Here is a 21,941-nt window from a genome sequence, read left to right on the forward strand (position 1 = left end):
TAAACCGACAACCTCCCCTCTGGCCACAGTGCGTTCTCTCCTGTGAGGGGAGGCAGGAGTGGGCTGAGGGGGAGGAGGGATGGAGGTGAAGGAGGACTCGAATAGGGAGTGGCCTCCCCAGGGTGACATGGAGGCATCAGGGTGGAAGGTGGAGGAGGGAGGAGCCTGGTGGGGGTAAGAGGAAGATGAAGACGACTGCTGTTGCTCATGCTGTTTCTGACTGCGCTTCCTACGAGTGGCCAGCAAGGGGTGCTGAAGGGCTGGGGAGGAGAGAGGCGGCTTCTTGGCTGTAGAGAGAGGGAGGGAGGGAGAGAAGGAGGAGGAGGAGGGAAGGATGGAAAAGGGCTGTTTACTTTGCCACTCTTATGAAACTGGGTTAAAACCTATTAGAGCTTGGAAATTGGAATCCAGAAAAATGTAACAGAAGAAAATCATTCATTTATTTTATTTAACCCTGGGTCACAACAAGCACTCCACAGCAGCACAATTTAAAAACACAATCGAAAAATAAAGAAACTCAATAAAGCTAAGAATAAATTATATGTAAATTAAAAGAATTAAAGCATAGCTCAGGAGAGACAGAAAGGGGTACAGAGAACACGTACAGAGAGAGAAAGAAAGGAAGAAAGAAAGAAAGGGAGTGTATTTAAGAAGTACAGAGAGAAAAGAGGCAAAAGATAGGAGGAAAAAAAGAGGAGAAGACACGATACATAATTCAGAGAGCAGTGTGTGTGTGTGTGTGTGTGTGTGTGTGTGTGTGTGTGTGTGTGTGTGTGTGTGTGTGTGTGTGTGTGTGTGTGTGTGTGTGTGTGTGTGTGTGTGTGTGTGTGTGTGTGTGTGTGTGTGTGTGTGTGTGTGTGTGTGTGTGTGTGTGTGTGTGTGTTGACAAGTAAAACCTTGATGGCCTCACATTGAGAAGCCCCACTAACTGATTGTGATGTTCTATGAAGGTGAAGTGTTGAGGTTCATCCATACATTTCCGAGTCATTTAAAGGGTACCACTATTTTTTTCCTTCAACTTTTGGTTCAATTAATGCAATCCATCATAGTCAAAACATAGAATTAGACATATATTGCATTAGACATACTTTAATATTGTCAGACTAGTATCATGCTGCATATTCACTATTGCACCTTTAAACTTCACGGTATGGCAAGTTTCAAAATGATGAACTGTTTATTTATTTTTTAACTAGTCATGTTTTGGCAATGATGGATTTTGTCCATGGAACCAAATGAACAAACAACACTGGCACTATATATTTTAAAGACATGCTATAAATCCTATAAATGTTCACAAAAAAATGTGAATGATGACTTTTGGCTTTCATTATTTAATCCCTTCAAAAGTGGGCAGCTAATCATATTACCTGCTGGTTTTCTCCCAGACGAGCCAATCAGAGGCAGATGTTCCTGGGACATCAGGCCTCTGCAGACCTCTTCATCCTCAAATCATGACAATTAAAAATCAATACAATAATATTAGAGCTGATATGCATTACGCAGTGGTAAAAGTGTAGAGGTTGTGGGTTCGATGACAGTACCAACTAAAAACTAACATGCATGATATCACATGCATCCTGAGACTCAAAAAGCAGCTCTTTGAACCAGTCTTTCCAATACAACTAATGCAGCTACTGTATGGGTAAAGCAATCAGGCTCAGTGGGACTTTGAAAGCTTCAAAAGACACACCTTTTAGTCCCTCTGGTGACTAGACAGGGATTTGTTGATTGGCTGGTACCACTGCAGCTACTTGCTGTCATGTTATCATGAAAGACAAAATGAATGTCCCTGACAGGATAAGATTAGGACAGACTGAATATGTCCCTGCAAATATAAGAACATGAGGACATCAAATAAAGTCCCTGTCATTATAAGAAGATGAGGACAAAACAAATGTCCCTGCAAGGATAAGATTAGGACAGAATTAATGTCCTTGCACGGATTAGAACATAAGGACAGAATACATAAGGACAAAATGTATGTCCCCACAAGTTTAAGAACTAATGTCCCTGCGAGGATATTAAGGCAGAATGAAATATCCCTGTGAGGAGAAAAAAAAAAAGGAAATAATGAATGTCCCCTTTAGTTTAAGAAGAGGACAGAATGAATGTCCCTGCAAGTATAAGATGAGGACTGAATGTGTGTTCCCAGAAGTTGATGACGACAGGCCTCAATGTCTATCTGTACAAGATAGATAGATAGATAGATACTTTATTAATCCCAGAGGGAAAATTCAGATATCAGATAGCCATAGCTCATACAGGCAAGGTTAGTTAAATACACATCACAAAAAGAGGGGGGGGGCATGTACAGAGATACAGGGCTGTGTAAGGGTGCACCTATTTCAAAAGGGAGTAGTGATAAGGCTTCAGATGAGGTCCGTGTTAATGCAAATAATAATTGTGAAATGTACTGTTAAACAGAACGTGCGTACCTCGGCTGGTTGTAAAAACAAATCCGTTTGCATAAAAAAAAAAGAATCAGCAGCTCCTCTTGCTTGTTCTCCTGTGCCCCACAATGCATTCCTCACCACACACACACCTGTTGTGTTGCTCTCCTTGATTTCTTCTCTCTGTATCAAGGCCTATCACACTATCAGCACTTGTGGCTTCCACAAGCTACTGCCTTCGACTCTCATTTGTCTCGATTCTCTCCTCTCACATCCTGTCTCTCTCTTCCTTTTCATTCGATTTCAAGCTCATGAAATTGTAAGTGAAGAGCTAGTACGTCCTCTAAAGTACATACATTCTTAATTTCATGCCAGATGTACCATAGTTATTGAAGCCACAGTCCCCTTTAGATACATAATCGCTCCCTCCTCAACCTGCCCCCTTTCTCTTTCTCTCTCATATATCACTCCACTCGCTCTCTACTGACTCACTGATTTATTTATTCCTTCGCTTTGTTCATTTGTCATTCTCCTTGGCTCCCCAGCTCTCCCCTGAGCACCTCCGTTTAACGCAGTACCGGTCTTCTTCCTTACTTTCCGTCCATGTTCCCTCCTTTTTGTCTCTGAGTGTGACATGAATCTTCTCACTCTGCCCCTCACTCACACCGCTCACTGTGAACGACAGTGAAAATGGATACTCTCTCTTTCCCTCCCTCTTCTGTTCTCTTTCTCTCCCTGACAGTGACACTCTTTCTCCATTATGGTTTTTGCCATCTCCTCCCTTAGTTTCTCTTTCCATAACACGAGACAGGGGCAATGGCATGAGTGCTTTAAACTCTCCCCTCTATTCTCTCTCCATCTCCTATAACTGAAACTGACCTTGTGTGATGTTCTTTTCTTTTTCTTTCAATAGATATACTGTAGACAATAGGGGCAGTCAACATCTATCACAACTAACTCTGTTATGTCTTTTTCCCACCTCTCTTGTGAACTACTGGAGTGAGATGGGCAGTTTGCCTCGTCTCCCTTCTCTCTTCATCCTGTTGCCATCTTTCTCTCTTCCCCCAATTTCTTGTTCTCCCTTTTTCTTGTTAGGCCTTTCCTGGCATTCTCTCTTTCCTTTAGTTCCTGTACATGGATGCTTTCAAAGCCTCACTTCCACATCTTTATTTAGGCTATCCCAAGAATGCTTTGTCTCACCCTTGCTGTTTCTTCTTTGTTGCTTTTGTCCTCATCACTACCTCTCTATTGTCCTGCTTTTGTCCTCATCACACTTGTCTCTTTCACCCATTTTTCTGTATCTCCTTTTCTCTTACGCCTTTCCCCCATTGCTGCGCTTGCATCTGAGTTGTGAGTGACAGGGGTAGTGATGCAAAGGACAAAAGGCAATGTGAGCCCTGGTTAAAATATTCATGCTCACCTGTAGCAGCAGAAGGAGATAGACAGGCATCATAACCACCTCATGTGAACTGCTCTGACCTCTAGCCACACACACATGGTTATTTCAGGCAGAATACATATTAGTCACTATATGTCAGGTAACAGTGATCTCATGAGTACAACCTTTTGTTGGCTTTATACTACATATTTGAATCAAACATGTCCCCATCAGAAATACACTGTATGAAGTAGCTATGACAGGCTTTTGCTCTGTTCTATTTTGCCTCACTTATTGGTCCAAATGTGGTTATGTCTGACAACACATATTGGAGAATGCCGGTAAGTTATGAGTACAAGGTGCAGCTGTTGTGAAAACCTACAGTAGGGTCCTAGAAATGTATGGTTAAGTTGCTCATTTAGAAAGTTACATAACCACTGTTCCTATGGTGGCATGGTTACATACAATAGTCAAATATAACTGACCACACCATCAAATGTTATACTGACTTGAATAGTGTCTCAACATGAATATGAAAATGTTATCGGTGACAGCACATCTTGATATGAAACATTATATTGGTGAAGGCGCAACTTGACAAATTTTGACTACATAATTTTGACTACATCATCAAAAATGTTTACCTTTTTAGCTGTTCCAACAATAAAAAGAGATGTTTGCAACTTAGATGTATTGGAGAAACTGTAATTTAATTCACTGTGCCGCACAAAAGCTACAGGCAATTTTTAAGATGGAATATTATCTTGCATGTTACTCAATGCATGAGTTCATGCAGTGAATCAATCAGCACAACTTAAATGGCAATATGACAACTTTCACCATTTCATTTCTTTTTATTGTCTCTCTTACATGTTTTCGTGATGATTGGATCTTCAAGCATTAAACATACACCTTTTTTGGTCATTTGTTCAGCGGAGAGTGGAATAACTAAATTGGGTAGAAAATGTAAAACACCAATTAATACTTTTTTCCCTGGTGATTCGTCTCCTTACGATTTGTCTTTTCAAGTTCGGTTTTCCTCAAAAGTCACTTTAACACGTTGCTCTGTCACTCCTCTTTTTCTTTGTTCCTCCAACTCCATCCCTCCATCAGTCTCTACATCTGTAACTCTTATCAGCTGGAGGCCCTGGCCACAGGCCAGCACCCACCCTGCTCTCGGTGTCTTAACACCATGACCCACATCACTGCTGTGTTTACCTGCAGCAGCATCCCTCTCCGTTCCTGCCCTGTCTTCAGAACCCGTCTCGCTGTCTGGCTCACAACCTGCACCTCCTGTATCACCTGCCGCCAGTGCCGCCACAAGACCTGCCTCAGTCTCCGTCTTACCGTCTATCCTGACCAATGTCTCCCCTCTCTTACCGGCTGCTTCCAACCCACTCTCAGACCCATCTGTCTCACCCCTTCTCCCATTCTCCTCGATCACCCCTCCTTTCCAGACAGCCATTCCAGCGGCGTCAGCCACGTGTGAGTAGAGCGTCCCGCTGTGCACGATTCCAGTACTGCGGACCCTCCAGAGGCAGATCCTCTGATCTGGGGACGTTGAGACTAAAAGCCCAGGCGAGAGGAGTTTTAAGGCAGTCAGAGGGGCTGCGTGGGCCAGGGGGACGCAGGACTGGGACTGGAGGTGGAGATGTACATGACTGAGGGGTTGGAGTGAGTCAGGATAGGGTGGAGGGGTACTGGGTGAGGACTCAGGGTGAGTATGTGGGTGAGAAAGCAGAGGGGACTGGGAGTGGCAGGGTTTGAACTGGGAATGGATCTGGACTTGAGAGTGGTTTTGATTTTGTAACTGGGGCTGTGTTTGGGACACAGAGAGCCCAGTTTGACGCGGAAACTGAGCTTGTAACTGGGAAAGAGCGTGGTTGTGGAGAGGAGAGCCTGGCTCCTCCAAAAGCTGTTCCTTGGCTTGTGAAAGCACTCTGCTACCCTCTGTCGCATCCACAAGGTACTGCACTCTGACCATAGACACTGTCAGCTGTCCATCATCTCCGCCACTTGCAACAGTTACCCAGCAACCGTCCTCTTGTTGTTCCGCACTCTCTGCCCAAACGACCAATGAGTTGATACCGTTCTGGTGGGCGGGGATGCTGAGGCATGGGATTGGCGGAGCTGTAGAATCAGTCATACTACTGGCCAATGTGGAGGCGGTCACATCCCACACTGCAATACTCCCATCTGTAGCAGCACTGAACAGGAGCACATGCCTAAGAGGAATAAATAAAAATAGAAAGAAAGAGAGAGAGGGGAGGAGGGACAAATAGTAAGGGGAGGGAGTGAGATAAATGCACTACAGACACACAGACAGAGATTTCTCACATATATAGGACGTTTCAAGACCCAAAATGGATCAGAAAACCAGTTGTTGATGAATCCCCACCATTCTTGAGTTTTAATAAGCTCAAGTCATGGTAAAACTGAAGCTACTCATTTATTTGTCACCTGTTGCCTTCTCCATCCTCCATCCAGCAGGTGGCGAGACTGAGCACACAGCGATGGTGGTAGAAACTCTCCCACAACAACTCAAAGTGACCTTTAACCTCACTGACTGAGAACAATCTGTGTGTAGAGAGTGAGGGGAAGACAGAGATATCTAATCAACCACATTAGTCACATTAAAACTTTTAACTGAACATTTTCATTTCTCTAGTGAACCTTTGGTTTTAAATCTTTGCTCTACTGCAGTGATGAGCTTATCAAAATGTAGAAGCCAAGGTACCAACCTCACAGCTCCGTCACTGCAGGCCAAAGCCAGGAGAACACAATCCTTCCCCTCCTTCACCACCGCAATGGACATGTACCTGGAAAATAAACACAGATAATAATTTAAAAAACCGAAACAAACAAACAAACACATCTCTCACACAACTGTATCACTATGGAATCAGCAAGAGACAATTAGACTAATTATGCAATATCAGTGCTAAGCCGAGTTTGAAGTCAGTCGGTCAGTCCCATATATGCACATGACCATATATGGGCATAGCGGTCGGATCTGTGGCTCTGAACAACTGGATATCAATATATGCCTATATAGGGGCATATCAGGTTTGTTTATGGTTATGTCTGAGTCACAGTGACATGGCCGTGGTCGGGTTGGATTATGGTTATGCCCGAGTCAGAGTGCCGTGGTCCTGCCTATATACAGGTATGGGTGTATGGGGTTTGTTTATGGTTATGTCTGAGTCAGAGTGACGTCAGAGGTCTGCCCGCCCGCCGGCTGGCCAGTCGTCCCTTAAGCCAATTTTAATATAAGGAGACACCGTCACACCGCACACACAGTCTCACACACCTGGTTTCTGGGTCCATTTTCACCATCTTGTGCCGATTCCGCCTCCTCTCCCACTGCTCATCCAATCGGTGACTGGCTACCTGGATCACCTGACAGGAAGGAAGCTGCCTCTGCCCATCCCAGCTAATCAACAGCCTGTAACACTGCAGTTGGGCCCGCCCTCCCGCGGAGACCAGCAGAGCAGAAATGGGCTGTTTTGGTCCATCCATTTCTCTTCCTCCTCCAGTTCCAATACGCCTTTGTCCAGAACATGTAATGGCAGCTAAGGTGCGGACACTAGAGATGTGGTCTGTGATCACTGAAAGCACTTGGACCTCACCGGAATTAGGATTGACAGCCAGGACAGACAAACAAGTGTCCTCTCCGCCTGTCACCAAAATCTCCCAATGTCCTTCGCTACTTTCCTCTGCTCCTGCTGTTGTCAAGCCTTTGGTCTGTGTCTGAACCTCATTGCTACAACTCATTCCCTCTATTCTTCCCAACCTACACACACAGCCAATCGCCCTCCCATGGACCCCCTCTCTCAGGCCCCAGGCCCCTGTCTTTCCTGCCTTGCCAGCCCAGATCGATACCTCGCTGGGGGGCTGTGATGCCATGACAGCCCCTTGCTTGATGAAGACCAGGGTACCATGTCCAGGCCATAGAGCTTTATGTGAGGGCCAGAGACCCCATGAGCGATGCCCCCCACCACAGGGCACTGAGAGCAGCCTCTCCTGTCTCACTGGGTCCCACACCACAAAATGAACCGCGTGGAACCCAGCAATAGCAAACCGGGCTTCTATTCCCCCAATCTCTCTCTTTGTTTCTTCTTCGCCTCTTCCCTGGCTGCTGACATCTTTCTGCATTTGTTCCGGATTTTTCAGAACTGTTTGGAGGTTTGTCTCTCGATCCTCCAAACAATTTTCCTCCTCTTCCTGGGTGTGTTCTGTCACTGAGAGTTCCGGTTCTAGAATCAGGACCCTCTCCAGCCATTCCATGCCCTTGCAGGCCCGTTGGACTCTCAGAACCTCCAGTTGATGGCCTTCATGGCCAACTCTTTTCTCTTCATTGTCAGCTCCTGTGTTTTCCTCCAGTGTTTCTAGTTTATTTGTAGTTCGCGATCTGAAGACCCTCACACAGCCGTCCCTGCCGGTGCTGTATAGAAGCCCACGGTACTCGCACACTGAAGTCACCCCCTGCTTTCCATGTACCCCGAAAAGACAGCTTGCTGGCTTCAGTGGCAGGTAGCATTCTTCTGATCCTTTTCTCACCTCCATCAAGCCTCCATCTTTTTCTTCCAGGTCTCCATGCGTTTTATTATCCCCATTTTCTTCTGCCTTCCTGCTGTCGGTTCCCTCAATCAGCAAGTCTTGACGTCTTCCTTCCTCTTCCTTCTCACTTGGCTCACATTTTCTTCTCTCAAGGAACAGCAGCAGGGACCCTCTCCTGTCACCGCACACCCACAGCGCCCCTGGTGATCTTGAGTGGAGTCGGACTGCTGCGGTCAACCAGCGTTTGGCACAGAGGGGCAGGAGGAAGGTGGGGAGGGTTGCCACCCTGAGAGCCATGTGAGAATATTCATCCATATCAACCTCAACATACCAGCGGTGGACAAGCCCCCCTGCCCCAGAGGCAAGCAAATATCCCCCTTGCCTCCCGCTCTCTTGTGCCCCAACCCAGATAAGGCTATGGATCTTCCCTTGACCTCCGCTGAGAAGCACCCCAGATTGGGGTTGGGAAACTGGAAAGACCTGTACTCCTCCAATGAGGTTGCCCACAGCACACAGATGGACTATGGATGATGGGTCTTTTATCCTGATGGTTAGTGTTTCCATTACACAGTAGGACTGGAACTCAACGGGGCCCTGCCATAGCAACTCCCACTGTTCCTCACAGTACTGGTAGACTATCCCTTGATCAGTGCAAACCAGAATCTTAAATTCAGTTAAGCCGTTAGTTCTGTTCTCTCCCCCTGTCACACACACCGCCTTGGGCATGCCTTGGCCAGTGAATTTCATGTCCATTTCATTCACTGCCTCCCCGTTCATCACCCCACTTTTCTTCACATCTTTTTCCTTATCCCCTTCCAGCCTCCATAGCCTCACCCCTCCATCAGCACCGCCCGTTGCCACCCACCTTGCTTGCCTTCCATCATGCACCTTTCCCTCGCTCACGGCCAGGGCTCGGACCCCTCCAGCTCGATGTCCCTTTAGTGTCCGAGCCACCTTCCCATCTGCAGCCCAGTCCCAAACTAAGCATGCCCCATCTTCCCCCGCACTGTACACTTTCCCTGGGGAGAGACGCACAGAGAACACCCTAGCCTGGTGTCCATATAAAACCCTTAAACAGGTAGGGTTCAAATCCCCACATTTCCCACCAGGTCCCCCTAAAACCCCAACACCCCACACCCTCACACTGCGGTCATCGGAGGCTGAGGCCAGCCACCCTTTCTCCTGGAGGTAGGACAGGCTGAAGATGACCCCACTATGCCCCAGCAGACGCCTCTCAACTGGGGCTTTGAGTTGAGCCTCGTTCCCCTCTGTGCTTCCTGATCCAGGCCTCCACAAAACTAGCTGGTTAAAGACAGTTCCTCCGACTAGGACTGAATCCATCCATGACTTGTCCACCAGAAGTAGGGCAGAATAGAGGAGACACCCCTCTAGGCAAGAGCACTGAATCAATGCTTTTCCTTTCTCTATATCCAGGAGGACGGCTCTGTTATGGGCTAAAGCCACACCGAGGAGTGGTCTTCCTTCTCCAGAAAGCCAGTAGGCATCCAAGGCCCAGTCTTGCAGTTCCATGAGGGGACCTATGGTCTCCAGGTGCAGGTGGTCCCCACTATGGAGCTCTGTGCGCAGCCTGACTAGCCTCACAGCCTTGCCTCCAAACACTGCAAGATCATAGTGGTTGGACTCTGTGGTAGGGCTCCCTCCTGGGGACAGAGAAGAGAGAGTGATTTGTGCTTTGTACTGTGTAAAGTAAATACATATAGAAACAATACATAATGGGGAACAAGAAACTTAAGTTATGTTGAAAAAGGAACTGAACAATATAAAGAAATAACCTAGTCTAAAATTACATTTTACACACATCTAACATTTCTCAACAACTTAAAGCCTATGTTCAAAAACCGAGAAAATATCTGAGGATCATGCTATACATTGTCAGCTTGTAGATCTGCTATTTCCGTTGTGTTTGACGTTTCTGAATTGTTTTGCCTATAAGATGGCCAAAACAGGAATACCATTTTGAAAGTGGTTAAGAGTAGATGAATTCAGCAGCAGTGAAAAAGAAAAGAAAAGACAAATGAAGAAGAACTGAGAGAAGAAAACGACAGACGAAGGAACTGTCCACCTACCTTTTTCTTCCCAGCGGTTCTCTGTGGTGGAGTTATGTTGTGTGTCAGCTCCCAGCGGTCTGGGTCGGATGCCATGGATACGGTAATGTTGGAGCACACTCAGTGAGGCACAGGAGGATTTAGGGCGGGGATGGAGGCTGTATACTGTCAGTATAGGACCCTCACCTGTCAGGACATGAGAAAATGAATTGTCAGACTATACAAAACATTTGCGTACATGACCATAAGACCCGACATGAGATTTGTGTGCTGGTTACGCTCACGTCAAATTGACGACAGGTTGATAAATGGCGACGGTTGTGTTGACATGAGCATACGCCCATTTTTTGGTCTACACAAGTTTGATGAATGAGGGCCACTGTGTGTGTGCGTATATATTTATATTATGCAGTATATGTGTATGTGTGTACACACGTCACATACACACACATATTTTATTTATATTAGTTATCTTCTAATCTGCATATTGATTAGTTATATCATTGGATTCCTTTATCCGTCTTTGTCTTTTTTTCTCATTTTAATTCTGCCATTTGTAGCTGTTGGTGTCTAGTCTCTGTTCCATGTTGTACTCCTGGGGCCGCAGGAAGAATAGCTACGTACCTCTTGCATAGGCATAAGCTAATGGGAATCCAATAAACCTTACATCATCATCATTGCATCAGTTGGGCGTTCCTGTCCCATCTCCATTAGCCGCAAGCAACTTAAACTCTCTAATATTGCACCTGTACGGACAGCTTGGGTTATCATCTTTGTCTCTGTCAAATCTATGTTTCATACAAATCTACCATTGTCATGTTATGAGCTACTGCGATTATTAGGTTTCGAGAGCCTATCAGGCTTCGAACCCTATTACATCTCTACACTTTCATTATTATTCTTCCGCCGGTTTTGCCAGTTCTGGCCTAACCGCCTGGTCACTTTTTATGAAATTCGGCAATATGGTAGAGGGCTATGCCAAACGGCGAAAACCCGAAACTCACAAACATTGGCCAAAGGGTGGCGCTGTAGCACTCAATTGAAATATGCCAACTTTGAACAGGTACAACTCATGCCCTGTTTGACCCACAGCCATGAAACTTCGATGCACACATGCGTCTCCTCATGCCTAACAACTTTCACTGTTTGACTTTTGACCTCTGACCTTTAGATCTCCCACCATTTCGAATTCTATGAAAAGCAGTAAAAAGCAGTAAAAAAATCACTTCTCCTGGGATTTATGAGCAATCTGTACGAAACTGTATACACATGAACTTTGGACCAATGCCGACAAACGTAACTTAGCGGATTTTCCATAAGTGAAAACGTTAAGCTTTTATAAGCCAATGAAAATTGCAGCTTTTTTTAAATTATTCATCTGCCCCTAACACATACATGCAGACTCACATTTGTTTGACACTTTGCAATATTGTAGAGGGTCCTTCCAAGTATCACTGAAACCAATCTTACTCCAATTGGTCAAAGGGGGGCGCTATAGCAATTTTTTGAAAATGCAAACTTTAAACAGGCAAAAGTCATGCCTCGTTTGGCCGACAGCCGTTAAACCTGCTTACACATGTGCCTTGACTCATGAGGAACACATGTATCACTTTGACCAGTAAGCTCTGCCCTTAGATTGTCTGCAATTTTGAGCAGTTTGAAAAACATTTAAATCCAGGATTTCTGAGCAATTTGCATGAAACTGTGTCAAATACATGTTTGAGGCCCTTTTTCACAGGTTCAGGTGTGTTGGTTCAATAGCTTGATCGCTTAATCATCTGCCTTGAAACCATAGGGTAGCCGGTTCGAATCCCACCTCAGGTAGACTTAATTATAATTGCATTGCACACAACATGACTATACCAATGAATACATGTGCAATTGTTAAAGATGACGAGAAATGCATACTTGAAAGTAGTTCTTTTCAATGTATGACGTACTTCATTCGCGCTTTTGTTTTGTTTGGTTGGATTCTCCCTTTTCACTGTCTAAGGCTGTGTATTGGATAGCTCCACCAGTAGAGTGTGAGTCTCATGTGCCGAAGGTCCCTGGTTCGAATCCCACTTATTACAGTTCACATTTAAATTGCATTGTACAAAACATGATCCTGTTAATTCAGACAAGTGCAATGTTTAGACAATAACACGAAATGCTTTTGAGAGTAGTTTTTTTTTATGTATGACATACTTTCTTGTGAAAATAGCCGATCTACAATCTCACACCTTTTTAGATAGCAACGCGTTGTGAGCTTGTAGATCGACTATTTTCCACTAGTTTCCATTCCGAAATATATTGAGCAGTTTGAAAAACATTTAAACCAAGGATTTCTGAGCAATTTGCGTGAAAGTGTGTCATGTGTGTGAACTCCCTTTTCACTAGTACAGGTCTGTTGGCCCAATGGCTTAATCATCTGCCTTGAAACCACAGGGTTCCTGGTTCGAATCCCACGTCATGTAGAATTCATTATAATTGCATTGCACACAACATGACTGTATCAATGAATGCATGTGCAATTGTTAACCAGTAAACTCCGCCCTTAGATTGTCTGCAATTTTGAGCAGTTTGAAAAACATTTAAATCCAGTATTTCTGAGCAATTTGCGTGAAAGTGTGTCATGTGTGTGAACTCCCTTTTCATCAGTTCGGGTCTGTTGGCCCAATGGCTTAATCATCTGCCTTGATACCAGAGCGTCGCCGGTTCAAATCTCACCTCATGCAGACCTCAACTCAATTGCATTACACACAACATGACTGTATCAATGAATAAACATGCAATTGTTAAATGAAACGCTTATTGAGAATACTTGTTTTCAATGTATGATGTACTTCATTAGGTTTCGAGAGCCTATCAGGCTTCGAACCCTATTACATCTCTACACTTTCATTATTATTCTTCCGCCGTTTTTGCCAGTTCTGGCCTAACCGCCTGGTCACTTCTTATGAAATTCGGCAATATGGTAGAGGGCTATGCCAAACGGCGAAAACCCGAAACTCACAACCATTGGCTAAAGGGTGGCGCTGTAGCACTCAATTGAAAATGCCAACTTTGAACAGGTACAGCTCATGCCCTGTTCGACCTACAGCCATGAAACTTCGATACACACATGCGTCTCCTCATGCCTAACAACTTTCACTGTTTGACTTTTGACCTCTGACCTTTAGATCTCCCACCATTTCGAATTCTATGAAAAGCAGTAAAAAGCAGTAAAAATCCTACTCCTCCTGGGATTTATGAGCAATCTGTACGAAACTGTATACACATGAACTTTGGACCAATGCCGACAGACGTAACCAAGCGGATTTTCCATAAGTGAAAACGTTAAGCTTTTATAAGCCAATGAAAATTGCAGCTTTATTTTAATTTTTCATCTGCCCCTAACACATACATGCAGACTCACATTTGTTTGACACTTTGCAATATTGTAGAGGGTCCTTCCAAGTATCACTGAAACCAATCTTACTCCAATTGGTCAAAGGGGGGCGCTATAGCAATTTTTTGAAAATGCAAACTTTAAACAGGCAAAAGTCATGCCTCGTTTGGCCGACAGCCGTTAAACCTGCTTACACATGTGCCTTGACTCATGAGGAACACATGTATCACTTTGACCAGTAAGCTCTGCCCTTAGATTGTCTGCAATTTTGAGCAGTTTGAAAAACATTTAAATCCAGGATTTCTGAGCAATTTGCATGAAACTGTGTCAAATACATGTTTGAGGCCCTTTTTCACAGGTTCAGGTGTGTTGGTTCAATAGCTTGATCGCTTAATCATCTGCCTTGAAACCATAGGGTAGCCGGTTCGAATCCCACCTCAGGTAGACTTAATTATAATTGCATTGCACACAACATGACTATATCAATGAATACATGTGCAATTGTTAAAGATGACGAGAAATGCATACTTGAAAGTAGTTATTTTCAATGTATGACGTACTTCATTCGCGCTTTTGTTTTGTTTTGTTGGATTCTCCCTTTTCACTGTCTAAGGCTGTGTATTGGATAGCTCCACCGGTAGAGTGTGAGTCTCATGTGCCGAAGGTCCCTGGTTCGAATCCCACTTATTACAGTTCACATTTAAATTGCATTGTACAAAACATGACCCTGTTAATTCAGACATGTGCAATGTTTAGACAATAACACAAAATGCTTTTGAGAGTAATTGTTTTTTAGGTTTCGAGAGCCTATCAGGCTTCGAACCCTATTACATCTCTACACTTTCATTAAGGTTTCGAGGCCAATAGGCTCGAAGCCTTATTACATCTGTAAGAGTTCATGATCTTCCGCCGGTTTTGCCAGTTCTGGCCTAACCGCCTGGTCACTTCTTATGAAATTCGGCAATATGGTAGAGGGCTATGCCAAACGGCGAAAACCCGAAACTCACAACCATTGGCCAAAGGGTGGCGCTGTAGCACTCAATTGAAAATGCCAACTTTGAACAGGTACAGCTCATGCCCTGTTCGACCTACAGCCATGAAACTTCGATACACACATGCGTCTCCTCATGCCTAACAACTTTCACTGTTTGACTTTTGACCTCTGACCTTTAGATCTCCCACCATTTCGAATTCTATGAAAAGCAGTAAAAAGCAGTAAAAAGCCTACTCCTCCTGGGATTTATGAGCAATCTGTACGAAACTGTATACACATGAACTTTGGACCAATGCCGACAGACGTAACCAAGCGGATTTTCCATAAGTGAAAACGTTAAGCTTTTATAAGCCAATGAAAATTGCAGCTTTTTTTAAATTATTCATCTGCCCCTAACACATACATGCAGACTCACATTTGTTTGACACTTTGCAATATTGTAGAGGGTCCTTCCAAGTATCACTGAAACCAATCTTACTCCAATTGGTCAAAGGGGGGCGCTATAGCAATTTTTTGAAAATGCAAACTTTAAACAGGCAAAAGTCATGCCTCGTTTGGCCGACAGCCGTTAAACCTGCTTACACATGTGCCTTGACTCATGAGGAACACATGTATCACTTTGACCAGTAAGCTCTGCCCTTAGATTGTCTGCAATTTTGAGCAGTTTGAAAAACATTTAAATCCAGGATTTCTGAGCAATTTGCATGAAACTGTGTCAAATACATGTTTGAGGCCCTTTTTCACGGGTTCAGGTGTGTTGGTTCAATAGCTTGATCGCTTAATCATCTGCCTTGAAACCATAGGGTAGCCGGTTCGAATCCCACCTCAGGTAGACTTTATTATAATTGCATTGCACACAACATGACTATATCAATGAATGCATGTGCAATTGTTAAAGATGACGAGAAATGCATACTTGAAAGTAGTTATTTTCAATGTATGACGTACTTCATTCGCGCTTTTGTTTTGTTTTGTTGGATTCTTCCTTTTCACTGTCTAAGGCTGTGTATTGGATAGCTCCACCAGTAGAGTGATAGTCTCATGTGCCGAAGGTCCCTGGTTCGAATCCCACTTATTACAGTTCACATTTAAATTGCATTGTACAAAACATGACCCTGTTAATTCAGACATGTGCAATGTTTAGACAATAACACGAAATGCTTTTGAGAGTAGTTTTTTTTTCTTTTCTTGTGAAAATAGCCGATCTACAATCTCACACCTTTTTAGATAGCAACGCGTTGTGAGCTTGTAGATCGACTATTTTCCACTAGTTTCCATTCCGAAATATATTGAGCAGTTTGAAAAACATTTAAACCAAGGATTTCTGAGCAATTTGCGTGAAAGTGTGTCATGTGTGTGAACTCCCTTTTCACTAGTACAGGTCTGTTGGCCCAATGGCTTAATCATCTGCCTTGAAACCACAGGGTTCCTGGTTCGAATCCCACGTCATGTAGAATTCATTATAATTGCATTGCACACAACATGACTGTATCAATGAATGCATGTGCAATTGTTGACCAGTAAACTCCGCCCTTAGATTGTCTGCAATTTTGAGCAGTTTGAAAAACATTTAAATCCAGTATTTCTGAGCAATTTGCGTGAAAGTGTGTCATGTGTGTGAACTCCCTTTTCATCAGTTCGGGTCCGTTGGCCCAATGGCTTAATCATCTGCCTTGTTACCAGAGGGTCGCCGGTTCAAATCTCACCTCATGCAGACCTCAACTCAATTGCATTGCACACAACATGACTGTATCAATGAATAAACATGCAATTGTTAAATGAAATGCTTATTGAGAGTAGTTGTTTTCAATGTATGACATACTTTCTTGTGAAAATAGCTGATCTACAATCTCACACCGGAAGAACCTATAGGACGGAAAAACCTATAGATATCAACAGACACCATCAGGGAGGCCATATCTTTAGCTCAATGAGAAGAGAGGCAGCCTGTGAATCCATAGGTCGCTGGTTCGATCCCTGTCCCCAACAATGTGTTGAGGTGATCATCATTTGGAATTCCCCCTATTCCCATGGATTGGATCCACCCCTCTCACCTGCTCTCACTCATCACCAATCACACCTGCCACATGCACAGTACAATTTTTAGGTACTTTTACTTCACTACTCTACTCTACTACAATTACAGCAGATGACAGCTTTAATTACTTGTTACTTTGCAGATGTATAATTATTAATACAACACCTACAGTAACCACATACAGCCGATCTACAATGTGACGCGTTATGAGCTTGTATGTATATAATAAGCAACCCATGCTGTATGATAACTTACCACATATGAAATCCAATTCTGTCTATCCAATAGCTCAGTCTGTACTGTGGCCATAGCTGAGTGGTTAGTGAGCCCACCTAGGGAGCCAGAGGCCCTGGTTGCCCCAGGTACGATTCCAGACCAGGCCAGCAAATGTGTCGATGAAATTAAATTTGTCCCTGAGCAAGACTCTTAACCCCTAATTGCTCACAGGCCCTCATTGGAAACAAGACCGCAAGGACTTTCATGAACGGACCTGGAATTATCCTTATCCTTTACACTGTCTACCCACAAGTCTATAGGTCCTTGGTTCAAACCCCAATTTAACCGGTCCAAATATAATTTACTGAACAAAAATCATGACTTTGTTAATTAATGCATGTTCACTTCTTCTCTCTCGCTCTCTCTCTTACTGCCTCTCTTTCTCACTGCCTCCCTCTCCCTCTCCCTCTCCCTCTCTCTCTCTCTCTCTCTCTCTCTCTCTCTCTCTCTCTCTCTCTCTCTCTCTCTCTCTCTCTCTCTCTCTCTCTCTCTCTCTCTCTCTCTCTCTCTCTCTCTCTCTCTCTCTCTCTCTCTCTCTCTCTCTCTCTCTCTCTCTCTCTCTTCACTCTGTCACTGTCTGTCTGTCTGCCCACCTGATTCGGATGCTATCAATGCATAGAATGGGAGATTATCACGTTCTATCAGACCATTGAATGGGCGAAGTAGGCGACCTACCGTCTACCCCGCGATTTATCAGACCATTCAGTGGGCGTAATCAGGAGCTACTGACCTACCGACGGAGATGACTTAAATACTTTAGTTTCGGTTTTGGTTTTGGTTGTTTCGGTTTCGGACCATGACGGAGGCGCGCAGTCTCAGGCGAGGTGGAGCCCCGCGACGGGCCACCGAAGGAGCTAAGGCGACTGAGTTGCCGTCCGGAGCGGTGCGACCCTCGCCTGTGCCTACTCAGCGCCGTTCGAGTTATGTACCGATATGGACAGAATCGTAAATATTGTTGTGGGGACTGCTCCGCCTCCGTCGGTAGGTCAGTAGCTCCTGATTACGCCCAATGAATGGTCTGACAAATCGCGGGGTAGACGGTAGCTCGCCTACTTCGCCCATTCAATGGTCTGATAAAACGTGATAATCTCCCATTCAATGCATTGATAGCATTCGAAGCCGGTGGTCTGCCAGTCTGCCACTCTGTCACTGTCTGTCTGTCTGTCTGTCTGTCTGTCTGTCTGTCTGCCAGTCTGCCACTCTGTCACAGTCTGTCTGTCTGCCAGTCTGCCACTCTGTCACTGTCTGTCTGTCTGTCTGTCTGTCTGTCTGTCTGTCTGTCTGTCTGTCTGTCTGTCTGTCTGTCTGTCTGCCAGTCTGCCAGTCTGCCAGTCTGCCACTCTGTCACTGTCTGTCTGTCTGCCAGTCTGCCACTCTGCCACTCTGTCACAGTCTGTCTGTTTGTCTGTCTGCCACTCTGTCACAGTCTGCCAGTCTGCCACTCTGTCACAGTCTGTCTGTCTGCCACTCTGTCACAGTCTGCCAGTCTGCCACTCTGTCACAGTCTGCCAGTCTGTCTGTCTGCCAGTCTGCCACTCTGTCACAGTCTGTCTGTCTGTCTGTCTGTCTGTCTGTCTGTCTGTCTGTCTGTCTGTCTGCCACTCTGTCACAGTCTGCCAGTCTGCCAGTCTGCCACTCTGTCACAGTCTGTCTGTCTGTCTGTCACTCTGTCACAGTCTGCCAGTCTGCCAGTCTGCCACTCTGTCACAGTCTGCCAGTCTGCCACTCTGTCACAGTCTGCCAGTCTGCCACTCTGTCACAGTCTGCCAGTCTGCCAGTCTGCCACTCTGTCACAGTCTGCCAGTCTGCCAGTCTGCCACTCTGTCACAGTCTGCCAGTCTGCCAGTCTGCCACTCTATCACAGTCTGCCAGTCTGCCACTCTGTCACAGTCTGCCAGTCTGCCAGTCTGCCACTCTGTCACAGTCTGCCAGTCTGCCATTATTCTTGAAACCGCTCATTGCTGCTTGCAGCTATATTTTTGAGTTTGAGTTTGGAAGCACTCATTTTCAAAAACTCAACGTCCTGCTACCTCCTGCATAATTATGCGCAGTTTCAAAACAGATAGTGTACGCAGGACATTGAGTGATTGAGTGACAAGCACTTTCTCAAACGCATAGAAAGAAAAATGACTGCACGGAATGTATTGACAGAAAGTAGCTCATAACATATCTAGGGTTGATTATATACAGGTGCAATATTGATGAGTTTATCGTCGTTTAATACAATCAGACAGGAATTTTCTGTTGCATGAATGGGCTGTCAAGGGATTGCAACTTAGATACAAGCAGATAGCATTTATAGCATAAGTTGCTTGCGGCTACTCCACCATGTACCTTTCAGTAGATATTCATCCTGGAGGAACTCCAGTGCGGTGATTGGCGCTACCAGGGCTGCTGTCTCCATCACTCTGACCAGCTAATGCCCCTGGGAGCATCAATATGGCACTGCCTGCAAGAGTGTACAAAAGAATTTAAACACATGCAGAGATGGGTGGAAAAGAGACAGACAGACAGACAGACAGACAGACAGACAGACAGACAAACAGAGAACAGGGAGAAGGAGAGACAGACAGACAGACAGACAGACAGAGATTAAACATCTAGCCTTGGATCAAGACGGTCATACTGATAATATATGACAGTCTTGTATATCAAGGTTAAAACATATCATGTATTTGTCCCAGAGCACAGAGCAGCCATACACTAATTTCTCTAAACAGCTTTGCAGCATAAAACAATTATTATTATTTTTAAATAGGTTGTTTGTGATGTATTTGTGTGTGTTTTTTTTAACAAAACTGCAAAGAGGTGAGACAGACCGACAGACAGACAGAGATACACGTCTAGCTAAAACACACTGACTTTGTTATGTTGTCTCATACTCACACTAATTACACACTCTTAATGATGAGCACCGCGGCATTGTTGTCACTCCCACAAAATCGAACTCAACACTGTCGTTGTCATAAATAACTCTGTTATCATAAATAACTTAAATGTTATTACTGTAAATAACTCTCAAACCACCCATGTGTTTTTCCTGTTTGTTCCGGTATAGCGCTGTAGACAATCACAAGAGACTATGCTGCACACTGTCCCAAGTAAACTGTCCGCCGATTGGTTCTAAACGATGACGTCCGTTAGTCGTGTAGCTGACGTTGCAGCTGTCAGGCCAGTGTGAAAGGTCCAGTGGAGGTGGGAAAAGTACTCAATGTTTTTACTGAAGTAAAAGTATCAATACTGCAATGGAGAAATACTCTGTTGTTACTTGTAAAAGTCCGATAATAGAAATACACTTCAGTAAAAGTATAAAAGTATTGGCATCAAAATATACGTAAAGTACCAAATGTAAAAGTACTCATTATGCAGAATGTCCCATTCCACATGTTTGCAAATGTAGACAAATCTTGAAAATAGCAGAGCTCACAATGCGTCGCATCGCAATGCATTATGAGCTTGTAGATCGGCTATTTTCAAATGATCGAAATGGCTGAAGTGGGTAATGTATGTTTGGTAATAACAATCAAAATCTACAAAGTAGCCAGTAACTAAAAGTACAATGTTGGCCTCTGAGATGTAGTGGAGTAGAAGTAAAAGTATTGCAAATTTGAAATACTACAATAAATAAAAACTCGTACTCGTAACTTGTACTTAAGGACAGTAATTAAGTACATGTACTTAGTTACTTTCCACCACTGCTATGTGATGTGGTGGGGATTGGTTGGTCTATATGGCCATGCCATACCTTTTTAAACCACAAGGTGACACTGTACACTTCATAAACAACCTTCCATTCCCTCCCTGTCGCTTTCTCCTGTTATATTCTTTCTTCTTTATCAGATTGGAGTGCAGTTAAAACCCAATATGGTTAAAACCGGCAAAACGATAATATTTGTGTCTCTTCAGGAAGAGGGTGACTACTGCCTCCTAAATTGACATGAATGACAGTCAAGTGTCAAATAGGGCCCTATGCCATAGAAAAGTACAATCCAAATAAAGATCAGGGGAGAACAGGGTAAGATGACCCACTTTTCATTTAAGTTGTCCTGGAAGCAAGGCAAAAATGAGATAGCAATCAAATCTAAACATCTACCCTTATTTCAGGATGGGTATATTTAAATTAAGAGTAACTAAGCATCTATGACAAAGGACCATAAAATATGACTTCTCAATAAAAAAGTGGTCCTGTGGCTCAACTTGCCCCAGGTAAGGGGTAAGTTAACCCACATGATATTTAACATTTTCGAGTTTAAACTTGAACAATGAATGTAGTCACTTATCAAAAATAATTTAATAACACATTTCCCTTTTTCCCCCTCTAATTATTTTTTTTAACGGTTATTTAAACAATATAAAACCAATTAAATAAAGTTTGTTATTCAGAACCTTTCAATATTTGCAATTGTTAATACAATATTGAAAACTTAAAAAAGAGAAGCCTTGTAGACTTGTAAGCCTTACTTTGTCAGTAAGGCTGGGATGTAAAGTTGTGCATGTGGTTATATATAATATATATATGAATGAATGAATGAATGAGAGAGATAAATGTAGATTCATTATTATTAGCCAGCTTGCCCATGTCTGACAGAACTATTTCTGTTGTGTGTTCCCAGGTACACCAGCATATGAAATGCTGGAATCCGAACCAGATTGGGCACCATCCTTAAACCTGGGCCATAGTAAAAATCAAGCCTTCAGGGACTGACCGTTTTGCCAGACAATCAAAGAGAACACCAAAAGAGAATCGGCACACCTCCAGCAGTGGATGAGACTGCACAGCTAGGGGCAGCACCCATGCCACTAGGTGAAGATGGAGAAGCAGCAGCAGGTGCACAAGCTGCAGGTGGAACTGAGGTTTGCGAGCCT

General features: G+C 44.1%; 2 protein-coding genes across 4 annotated transcripts in view; both read right to left on the reverse strand.

The window, feature by feature from the left end:
* Positions 1 to 2,196, reverse strand: part of LOC311054506 (uncharacterized protein) — a 2,749-nt gene extending 553 nt beyond the window's left edge. Inside the window, exons 1-3 of one of the 2 annotated variants that reach the window (XM_084070521.1) lie at positions 1,694 to 2,196; positions 1,371 to 1,446; positions 1 to 287 (exon numbers count right to left, since the gene is read on the reverse strand). The exon at positions 1 to 287 is cut by the window's left edge and continues 55 nt beyond it. In XM_084070521.1, coding sequence (XP_083926647.1) covers positions 1 to 287; positions 1,371 to 1,422 — 339 coding nt within the window. In that variant the 5' untranslated portion in view covers positions 1,423 to 1,446; positions 1,694 to 2,196. Of the gene's footprint in view, positions 288 to 1,370; positions 1,603 to 1,693 lie in introns of those variants that run through there. The other variant, XM_084070520.1, reaches the window with a different exon arrangement.
* Positions 2,197 to 4,473: 2,277 nt separating this feature from the next.
* Positions 4,474 to 20,119, reverse strand: wdr6 (WD repeat domain 6). 2 transcript variants are annotated; one of them, XM_084069355.1, is made up of 7 exons: positions 19,975 to 20,119; positions 19,410 to 19,524; positions 10,419 to 10,583; positions 7,082 to 9,992; positions 6,513 to 6,590; positions 6,232 to 6,348; positions 4,474 to 5,996 (listed from the first exon to the last, which is right to left on the reverse strand). In XM_084069355.1, the coding sequence occupies exons 2-7, from the start codon at positions 19,477 to 19,479 to the stop codon at positions 4,796 to 4,798; spliced, it is 4,542 nt and encodes a 1,513-aa protein (XP_083925481.1). In that variant the 5' UTR covers positions 19,480 to 19,524; positions 19,975 to 20,119; the 3' UTR covers positions 4,474 to 4,795. The 2 variants fall into 2 exon arrangements, with proteins under 2 accessions (XP_083925481.1, XP_083925480.1); XM_084069354.1 differs by having other exon boundaries at positions 19,962 to 20,119.
* Positions 20,120 to 21,941: the final 1,822 nt, after the last annotated feature.

The sequence above is a fragment of the Gymnoscopelus microlampas genome (genome assembly GCF_963454915.1).
Source record: "Gymnoscopelus microlampas genome assembly, chromosome: 10".
NCBI lineage: Eukaryota > Metazoa > Chordata > Actinopteri > Myctophiformes > Myctophidae > Gymnoscopelus > Gymnoscopelus microlampas.

Bases quoted from the DNA above. Each gene is read 5' to 3' on its own strand.
- wdr6 (XM_084069355.1), bottom strand. From the start codon at position 19,479: ATGGAGACAGCAGCCCTGGTAGCGCCAATCACCGCACTGGAGTTCCTC. The intron at 6,591-7,081 runs GTGTGTGAGACT...TTTATTTTCCAG, and splicing joins AAAATGGACCCAGAAACCAG to GTACATGTCCATTGCGGTGG. The intron at 6,349-6,512 runs GTTGGTACCTTG...CTCTACACACAG, and splicing joins TGCAGTGACGGAGCTGTGAG to ATTGTTCTCAGTCAGTGAGG.